Source organism: Trichechus manatus, unplaced genomic scaffold (genome assembly GCF_000243295.1).
Source record: "Trichechus manatus latirostris isolate Lorelei unplaced genomic scaffold, TriManLat1.0 scaffold00138, whole genome shotgun sequence".
NCBI classification, from domain to species: domain Eukaryota; kingdom Metazoa; phylum Chordata; class Mammalia; order Sirenia; family Trichechidae; genus Trichechus; species Trichechus manatus.
The window spans coordinates 1,323,958-1,334,532 of record NW_004444074.1 but is presented as its reverse complement, the minus strand read 5'-3'; the positions used below and the strand labels follow the sequence as shown (position 1 = coordinate 1,334,532).

The window sequence follows — 10,575 nt, the reverse complement described above, 5'->3', positions numbered from 1 at the left end:
TGTTGGCAAAGAATACTGAAAATACCATGGACTGCCAAAAGAAGGAACAAATCTGTCTTGAAAGAAGTACAACCAGAATGCTCCTTAGAAGCAAAGACAGCAAGACTACGTCTTATATACTTTGGACATGTTGTCAGGAGGGATCAGTCCCTGGAGAAGGACATCACGCTTCGTGAAGTACAGGGTCAGCAAAAAAGAGGAAGACCCTCAACAAGATGGATTGACAGTGACTGCAGCAATACGTTCAAGCATAACAACGATTTGAGCATGGCGCAGGATCGGGCAGTGTTTCGTTCTGTGGTGCACAGGGTCACTATGAGTCAGAACCAACTCGACGTCATCCAACAACAACGTCAGATGCTAATAATAGGGGAAACTGCGTGCAGGATGGAGATGGGGAGGGGGGAAGAAGTCACTAAGGGGTTCATTAGGGGGCCAACGTCCCCTGAAAGCTCAAAGTTTAAATAAAAAAATGATATAATGCCTAGTTTGTTTTCCTAATATGGAGGTTTCCAAAGGATATCCTATAGATTGGTTCCTCGGGATGGTTAGCTGGCATTATTAAAAATAAATTAATTAATAATAACCTTTATCATAAGTTTGGAAAGCACTGGGTTTCTTCGTTGCAGGATTTATCAGATATAGAATATGCTAATATATATCTACTCTGTTTTTCCTTCCCATTTCTTGATTTGGTCTAGATTTAGAGTTTCCATTTTGACCAGAAACAACTCTCTTTGTACTTAATCCAAAAAAAAACATTACTGTCGAGTCGATTCCGACTCACAGCAACCCTACAGGACAAAGCAGAACTGTCTCATAGGATTTCCAAGGAGCAGCTGGTGGATTCAAACTGTCAACCTTTTGGTTAGCAGCCGAGCTCTTAACAACTGTGCCACCAGGGGTCTCCAGTGGGCACAGAAAAGAACGTCTACACCTGGAAAAGAAACAGCGAAGAACAAAAAGACCAAATAACCACCCAAATGAGTAAGGTACAAAGCAGCACCGATGCCATCTCACCTGGTTTCCAGAAAGAGGTGAGGTGAAGTGGTGACTGTGGAGGTTTCTGCCAGTGTTGACATGTGTCAGCCGGATGGGTTGGCCACATTTGATGGGAGTTCCCCTCTCACACACTGTGGTGGTCTTCCCACGAATCCTCCAGTAACTGTTGCTGTCATCCACAGAGGTTACACCTGTCACTGACTGCTGCCCACTACCTGCAGTCAAAAAAAGGAAGGACAGTAAGCTCAATCTGATCCTTCTCCTTCCTAAAGACAATACAGTGTTCTGCATCATAAATGGGTATGGCAAGGTGGGGAGGAAATTCTATGCTTGGTAATATTCTTTCTTCTAAAACATTAAAATACGTACGAAAAATACTACACGTATTTGTACAGTACTAATTATTGTATGATAAATTATACTTTAAAGTGTGCCATATCATAAAATTTCAAGAATCTGCATTAAAGAGCACTAGATAACATAAATATGTTTTTGAAGCACAGGCAGTGCTTACCTGTCTACACTAGCCTGGATTTACCACATTTTACAGTCACAATTTTTATCAAATTTCACAATTAAGATGAGATAATTCTTTGCTGTCAACTTTAATCTAAGCAGCCATTGCAGCTCCCAAACTCCTGTGAATGGTCTATCAATATATATTGTAAAAGTACTCTTCAGTTATCTAAACTTGGCTCATGCTGCCTAAAGTGGTGCAATTCTGCAAGTTAAACAATAATTACTAGATAGGTAATGTGTACTGAGTACCCACATAGTGCCAGGTACCTACCCAAGCCCTTTACCTGGATATTCTTATTTGATACAGGTATCTATTCTTTGAGGTAGGTATTATCATTATCCCCATTTTACACTAGAGTGTTAGGCTAAGTAGCATACCCAAGGTCATGCAGCTCCAAAGGACAGGGCTGGGGTTTGAACCTAAGCAACCTGACTCGAACTCACACTTAACCAACACCACATGGCCTTCCATTAAGATCACTTTTCCTCCTCCAGCTTTATTTTCTGTCAAGTTCCCTCCAAACAGGCTACTCTCTCACATAAACTCCAGGGATATTGTTTTCCCGAGATCTCATTAAAACCAAACCAAACTCATTGCCATCAAGTCAATTCCGACTAATAGTGACTCCATAAGGACAGAGTAGAACTGCCCCAAAGAGTTTCCAAAGAGTGGCTGGCGGATTTGAACTGCTGACCTTTTGGTTAGTAGCCAAGCTCTTAACCACTGCATTACCAGGGCTCCGCTCAATTCTTCGAAGGCACTTCATACTTCCCAAACACTATCCTTAGATGGCGCCCTTACAGGTCTCTTAGTCCTCACAGCTATGCTTCACTAAATCGTGGTCTACACTTTCTGTCTCCTCCTTTTTCACTTACTGTTTACCCTATCACTTCTTCTCCTCATCCTTACACCTTGACATTACCTAGAGTTCTATTGCTGGTCCTCATCCTTTTCTATCAACAGTTCCTAAATATTTGTTGGGTTATCAGAACAAAAGAATTTATATTTTTAACAAGTTTCTCAAGTGATTCAAACTGACACTACATTGAGAACCACAGTTCATCTTGGACAAGCTCATCCACTCCCATCACATTTTCAACCACCATCTGTATAATGATGATGTATTTTACTCTGTATCTCAGACTCAGCACAGATGTCTCTCTTCTGGACTCTGCACTGAAACTGGTTCCCAAATCTGGCTGCCCATAAGAAACACCTGAAGAGCTTTTAAATCCTATAGATTCCTACTGGCAGGCCTCTCTCCACCCCAATTCTGACTCAGTAAATCCAAAGTAAGAAACCAGATTAAATAAAAAAGTAATATGCCTAACACACAGTAGGTGTTCACTCAATGGTTGCTAGGATTAAGACATCCCAACAATGATAACTCAGTTCCTCTCCTAGTCTAACTGGTCAGACAGGTTTGGGGACTATGAACCACAGGCAAGCCCAGCTGAAAGGGACTCCTTCCACTCTCAGCTAATAGCATCATTAGTCATCCAAGGCAGAATTCTAGCAGTCATCTTGGGTGCCTCTCACATCTCACTAGCTGAACTGCTCTTTTTTTTTTGTACCTTGCTTAACTAGCTCACTACTCTATCTCTTGGATCCAGAACAAAACTAGGAACATAGTAGGAGCTCATTATATTTATGCTGAATGAATAAAACCATAAATAATTGATTACTAAGCATTTTATTTTCATGATAAAATGCCCTCTAAACAGTTTCTCGCCCAATTCCTGTCACTGCTCTAGTTTAAGTTCTTTACAAGAAGCAGGGAAAGGTCCCAGTAAAAAGGGGATAGAAGTTGAAGGACAGAAGTTGAACATCAAATGTAAGATGCAAAGGAACTGGAAGGCCAGAGAGTTGTGGTCAGAGAATGGACTTCTGGAGTTCAAAACTTCAGAGATACAGCACTGACTTTAACTGTCTACATTATCTGTCTCTCTTGCACTGAGTAGTGCCACCCTGGAGTAGTTGAAAGCAGGCTTTAAAGGTGAACAGATTTGGATCGAACCCTGCCTCTGCCATTCACCAGCTGCAAGGCTGTGAGCAAGAGATTTAATTTCTCTAAGTGTCTGTTTCCTCATCTGTAAAATGAGGATAATAGTATCTAACTCAGAGTAATGTCAAAAATCGAAAAAAATACATACGTAACGTGCCTGGCATGTAGCTCACAAGATAGAAGCTAGTATGATTAAGATGCTTTGGAACAGTTCAATGCTCCCGACTGGACGCCTCTAGACCTCAAGAGCCTCCTCCCGGCACACCTAACGCTCCCAGACCACACCCCTCGGATTTTCTCTAGGCCCCACCCCCTCCGGAGCCTACTAGGCCTCCCCAGCCCACCCGAACCCGGTCCCCTGCAGTACCTGACCCATAGCGCACGTCGTGTGAATGCAGCCGGACGTTGTGGCGCGTATTGAGTAGCTTCACCACAGAACCGCATGTAACGACAGCCAGATCGGACGCTCCCACAGCGCCCCACAAACCCCCGAACAACAGCAGCGGTACCACAGCCATCCTGACTGGATACGCGGTCCTTATCTTGGAAGAAAACCCGGCCCCCTCCCCGGAACCGGAAGCTGCAGCGGAACAGCGGAGAGGAGGAAGCGAAGAAGGCCGAGTTCTCGGCTTTATGGTTCCTTTGGCTAGAGTGGCCTGAGGAAAGGGCTGGGACTGGTTGCTTCCGATCCCCTCGCTCGGCTCCCGGAACTCTGTGACAGCTGTCTTCCTGAACCGTTTCTGCCAACTTTCGCCTTCACGGACGAAGGCCGAGAGCCTGGTGGGAGAAGAGAGCAAGAAATGACCCGCCCACACCCAGTGACAGGGGACCGGAAGTGATGTAGCACGTTGACGCAGCAGCAGCGGCGGCGGTGGCGGTGGAGGGGCCGTGCGGTAGGTCCGTACTATCCTTTCCCAGTCTCGGTTCGACGACTCCATTTTCCTCGGTGGGGGCTTAGCGTACCTGAGAAGCGGCGGGATTCAGGCAGGTAAAGCTCAGACTAGAGAGTCCGTTTCTCGCGTGGGTCGGGGGGAAACCGGGCTCCTAGGGCCTGGCCCGGTTAGGGAAGAGGCACTGGGGAGCCGTATGCGGGAAGAAGAGGGGCCCTGGCCTTCCCTGTTCTAGGCGGCGGGGAGGGTGAAGGTGGAGGTTAAGGAGGCTGGAGGAAAGCCGGGTAGTTGCTTAGAGTCTCAAAGCTTTTACCAACCCGATAGCACAGGCGACCTGCGCATTGGTCGACCAGTTGAATCAACAGGCTTCTTGGGATCCCGTGCTTCTCTCTGCAGCTTCTGAAAACTAGGCCACGCGAAAGGATTGGGAATGGAAGGGACTTAGGGCTTCTGAGCCAGGATCAAGTGATCGAATTGTTTACCCTAGGGATGTGAATCTGACGGAGCTTTCAGCCGCTCAGCCATAAGGCTGGAGGGCGATGCCAAATTTCAGCCTTTTCCGTGTTGGGTAGTTAAACTAGAACTTTTTGTAGAATGTCAGCATCTTTCAGCCCTTTCTAAAGACCAGAGATGTCCTGGAAGTTCCTAAAGCCCGTTTATTCACCACTGACTCATTTCCTCAAACATTTGCTAGCCGCCTACCAGAACATCAGAATGGACTGTTAAGCCAAAACTTTTCTTCTTCTAGTTTCTGCTTTGTTCTCCAAGCACTCTTTTGAATCAGCTGGAGCGGTTCATGTGCCTGGGTTGTAACCAGAACTGATTTATTTTTCTTTAGGAGAGGCCTAACCTGTCTGAAAATGCTTAAGGGGAAATTCACTGTAGTATCAGAGATAGCAAGATAGTACTATTAAGCTACATCACTGTAAGTAATATTGAATGTGATTCAGTTCTTCAGAAAAAAGCTTTAGTTGCGCTGTTTGTCTGAAGGTTATCAGTACGTAAGTCTTCAGTGTACTGATTACAAAAGCGTGGTTGTTCCCCCATCAGCTGTGAATTTAGGTCCCTATCCGTGGAGTCCTGGGGTGGTCAAATGGTTGACTGCTCGCCTGCTAATCGAAGGTTGGAAGTTCAAGTCCTCCCAGAGGTGCCTTGGATGAAAGGCCTGGCAATCTACTTCTGAAAAATCAGCCATTGAAGACTATGGAGCGTGGTTCTACTCTGACAGCATCGTGCCACCATGAGTCATAGTGAACTGGAGGACAACTGTTTTTTGTTTTCTTTTTTTCATGACCTATGTCCCTTCAGCTAATACAGGTCCATTTTTATGTAATTGGCTTGGGTGGGTACTAGATTGGATTAGCATGGTATTGTTACACCATAATCACTTCAGGAAGTGGTGATGTCTAGAGAAGCTCAGCCTCATTTCACAGGTCTCCTTCCGGAGGCTTCCTTCACAAGACAGGAAGCCTACCCACTATGATGGAAACATGATCTTTGGAGGCAAATAAATTTGCCCTTGCTCTTCTGTCCTTGGTCGCCGTAAATGGCACCACCTACGTATAGTCTTTGGCTTCTTCCTGTCCGTTATTCCCCAAATACAATCAGTTGCCAAATCTTTTTGGTTTTTCTATCTCTTAAAAATGTGTTCCATCAGCATAGAAATTATGTTCTGATGTCCCTTGCATCCCCTTCCGACTACCGTCCCACTTTTTTAATTTTCGTTCATAGCCAGATTTCTACCTCTGCCAACCCAACTTTTCTCAGCTATTAACTCCTCAGTCTACTCTACTCTGGCTTCTCTTCTGACTCCTCTGGTTAAAATGGCTTTTGTTAGGATCATCAGTTGCCAAATCGAATGGATACTTTGTTCTCATTTTCTTTAGTCTATGGCACATTCAGCACAGTTACTCTTACCTTGAAACTCCGCTCTCTTGCCTCATTGATACCCCGCTCCTGATTTTCTCCATTTCTCTGGCTGCTCCCTCTCAGTCTTGTTTGCTAACCACTTTTGCTCTCTACTTAATGTCTAAATGGTGAGCTTCACTCAGGGTTTAATCTTAAGTCCTCTTTTCTATATAGGAGCTTTCCTTAGGTGATCCAGTCTCATGAGCTTAGTTATGATCTGATACCTGGTAATTACCAAATTTAAGTCTCTAGCCCAGCTCTCTCTCCTCTGTGTTCCAGAATCATACATCAGAATGCCTGCTTTATATCTCCATTTGATTGTTTCTTAGATATCCCAAATCTAACATAAACCTGTTACTGTTGAGTCAATTCTGAATCATGGTGACCCCAAATCCAACATAACCAAATGAAAATTTGTTTTTTCTCATCCTTCTGTGGCTGGTCTTCCCCCATCTCACTAAGTGGCACTCACATCCACACGGTTACCAAAACCAGACCTCTGGGAATCATCTGTGATGCTTCTCCCTTACCATTCCTCCCAACCCCCGAGTCTTTCAAGAAGTCCTGTCACTTCTACCTCCAAATTTGTCTTCCATTCTCCATCTTCACTGCCACCATCCTATTCCATGCCACTGTCTTTTGCCTAGGCCACCACAGTGGCATCCTCAGTCTACTCAAATCCCCTTCCAGTCCACAGTCTATGTAGCAAGATCATGTCAGGTCAGATCATGTCATTTCCCAGCTTAAAGCTTCAGTGGCTTTCTATGGCCTTCACAGCTCTGCTTAAGCAGGCGCTTCCTCCCTCTTCTGTCTGCGTTCACCATACTCTAGTCACACTGGCCTTGGGATATCACCTACCATATGCCATTTCTAGCTTGCTTTTTCTACAAAGAACCTTTTCCTCTGGCTCTGCATGCCATAACCTACCCATTTTTTACATCTCATCCTAAATTCATACTCTCAGAGGTGCCCACCCTATCTAATTAGTACCATTTATTTCCTTTGTAGTGCTTGTAGCAAGGTTTATTTTATTTGTAGTTTGTCTTCTATATCATAAAACGAGTGTCCTAGGGACAAGGACCTTGTCTGTCTTACACATGCCTGACATGTAGTAACCAGTTAACCAGTTACCGTTGAGATGATTCCGACTCATGGCAACCCCATGTGTGTCAGAGTAGAACCACATTTCATAGGGCTTTCAATGGCTGATTTTTCAGAATTAAATCGCCAGGCCTTTCTTCTTCTGGGAAGACTCAAACCTCCAAACTTTTGGTTAGCAGCCAAGCAGATTAACTGTTTGCACCACTCAGGGGAGCATATAATAGGCAGTTATTAAATATTTGTTAAGTTAGCAAGTACCTTAAGCCTCTTCTCTGTTAAAACCCTACAGTGGCTTCCCAGCACCTTTGGGATACAGTCCAGAATCTTTAACTTACCGTACAAAGAACCTTATGATTTCACCTATGACTCGTGAACCATTCTCCCTCTCCCCAAACTGGCCCTCTCTGTTCCTACCACAGCATATGGTGGGCCTGGTGCTGGAGAAGAACAGCACCACTACTCCCCCAGCCATCTCCAGAGAGACCAGCTCCTCCATTTCTCACTCCTCAGGTCTTTGTTTAGTCATTTTTTTCAAAACCAGGTTAGATGCCTCTGTTACAGGCTCCCATGGTGTCCTTATTAGTTCTTTAAAGACCCTCTGTACTTCCAGATGAGGAGCCCTGGTGGCACAGTAGTTAAGCACCCAGCTGCTAAATGAAAGATTGTCAGTTCGAACCCACCAGCCGCTCCACGGGAGAAAGATGTGGTAGTCTGCTTCTGTAAATTATAATTGGCATTAGGTGCCGTTGAGTCAGTTCCAACTCATAGCGACCCTGTGTACAACAGAACAAAATACTGCCTGGTCCTGCACCATCTTCACAATCATTGCTATGTTTGAACCCATTGCGGCAGCCATTGTGTCAGTCCATCTTGTTGAGGGTCTTCCTCTTTTTAACTCTTCCTCTACTTTACCAAGCATGATATCCTTCTCCAGGGACTTAGTCCCTCCTGATAACGTGTCCAAAGTACAAGAGACGAAGTCTCGCCATCCTCACTTCTAAGGAGCATTTTGGCTGTACTTCCTCCATGACAGGATTTGTTCTTCTGTCAGTCTGTGGTATATTCAATATTCTTCACCAACACCATAATTCAAATGCATCATTTCTTCTTCAGAGGTAATATTGAAGTTGTCAAGGATTTCATTTTACTTGGATCTACAGTCAAGAAATCAAATGACATACTGCATTAGGCAAATTTGCTGCAAAAGACTGCTTTAAAGTGTTACAAGGCAAAGATGTCACCTTGAGGACTAAGGTGCACCTGACCCAAGCCATGATTATTTTCAGTCAACTCATATGCATGTTAAAGCTGGACAATGAATAAGGAAGACTGAAGAAGAATTGATGCATTTGAATTACGGTGTTGGCCATAAAGATTATAACCTTGGAAACCCTATGGGGCAGTTCTATTCTGTCAAGGGCGGTAGGTGGGTACTTCTAGATCAGGGGTCATCAGAGTACTGCCTGGGAGCCAAATGTTTGCATATTGTCTGTGTCTCCTTTTGTGTTACAACAGCAGATCTGGCCCTCTACATGAAAAGTTGGCTGACCCCTGTGCTATAGTGTGGACTATCTGTTCTCCCGAGTGGCACGAGGCTTAGGAACTGTTACTCTCTCCTGCTGTTACACCGTTTCAGAATCTGGTTACACATTTTGATTGTTTCTGCTCCTTTTCTGCCATTGCCTTGTTTCCCAAGAAGTGTAGAAAGAAACAGGATAAATGACATTTTTAAACTACTCTGGTGGCGTAGTGGTTACACGCTCAGCTAAGAGAAAGGTCGGTGGCTTGAACCCACCAGCCACTCCGTGGGAGAAAGATGTGGCCATCTGCTTCTGTAAAGATTTACAGCCTTGGAAACCTGATGGGGACAATTCTACTCTTTCCTATAGGGTCACTGAGTTGGAATCAACTTGACAGCACAATGGGTTATTACATAATGTGTTTTATACTGTGGCATTAAAAAGATTCTAGGACTGTTATTACCTATAAATATGTGCATGTTAAAACAATTTCGGTGGAATTAACCTTCTCTGTATTTTAACATCCTTGACTTAGTGTAATTAGGAGTTCTGAATCCCAGATTTAAAAACACTTGTCTGAAGTAGATACTGAATACTTTTTTTATTGAACTTTTAGGTTTTTAATTCCAAATTGGGTGTTCACTCCTGAACATCTTTGGGATAATCCTAGGCCCTTGCACATAAAATACGGAATGTGGAATATCTTGTGGTTTAAACTCCACGTCAAACTTCGGGTTGTTCCCTATACCACCAGGCCCTTTTCACGCCTAAGCCTTTGCTCAGGTTGCCTTTTTCCAGACTACTTTCTTAATTCGTTTCTCAAGTCAGGGATCACCTTTTCTGAGGCATTCTCCAACCTCTTGCTTTATGTTGCTCTCATAGTCCTCATGTATAACTGCAATGTAACATTTATTACATCTTGTCATAACTAAGTTTTTTCAGATAGTTTGTGAACTCTATCAGGGTAGGAAGCTTATTTTAATCATGTTTTTTATAGCCAAATCCCAGCACAGAGATTGACCCTGAAGAAACAGTATATGTTGATTGAAGCTGCAGAGTGGAGGGAATTAACAGACTAGATCTCTTTTCACTCTGGTCTCTTAATTGCCTCCTACATGTTGTTCAAAGGGAGGGACTGCCGTGGTCCTCCCCTGTGGCAATCTGATCCCAGCTCCATTCCTCTTCCAGACAATGTCATGGTAACCACCAGCCTCTCCCTTTGAGCCACATCTTGTACTGCAGCTGTGCTCCTGCCTCCACCACATCACTCCTCATCTAGACCTATTTCTGTAGCAAATGTAACTTACAGTCAGAATATGGAAGAAATTTCAAGAGCATAAGTACAAAACAAAATCTACACCACATCCGGTCTTGTCCCAGATATCGTAAGTGAATTATAACCATGTAGTAATACATGTATTAGTGTTTTTGTTCTGGAATGGTTGTTTGCCAACCTCAGCCTGCAGTGCTGCTGCTGCACCCTCTGCTCCTCTAGCTCCTGCAAGTTGCAGCAAGTCAGGATTGCTTCTGGCAAACCTTTTGACTGGAAGTCCTCGCAGTAAGCTAAAGTGTACACATCCCCCAGATATAGCACAGCTTGTGCCTTATTGCTAATCTAGTATATGGGAT

At 44.2% G+C, this 10,575-nt stretch overlaps 2 protein-coding genes across 2 annotated transcripts in view; one reads left to right on the top strand and one right to left on the bottom strand.

Annotated features, from left to right (window-relative positions):
• SDF2 (stromal cell derived factor 2) overlaps positions 1-4,337 on the bottom strand; it is a 9,679-nt gene extending 5,342 nt beyond the window's left edge. Inside the window, exons 1-2 of the mRNA XM_004385370.3 lie at positions 3,895-4,337; positions 1,021-1,217 (exon numbers count right to left, since the gene is read on the bottom strand). Of these exons, the coding sequence (XP_004385427.1) occupies positions 1,021-1,217; positions 3,895-4,045 (348 nt within the window). The 5' untranslated portion in view covers positions 4,046-4,337. The remainder of the gene's footprint in view (positions 1-1,020; positions 1,218-3,894) is intronic.
• Positions 4,338-4,377: 40 nt separating this feature from the next.
• Positions 4,378-10,575, top strand: part of SUPT6H (SPT6 homolog, histone chaperone and transcription elongation factor) — a 35,345-nt gene continuing 29,147 nt past the window's right edge. Inside the window, exon 1 of the mRNA XM_023739631.1 lies at positions 4,378-4,515. The gene's annotated coding sequence lies outside the window, so the exon portion shown is untranslated. The remainder of the gene's footprint in view (positions 4,516-10,575) is intronic.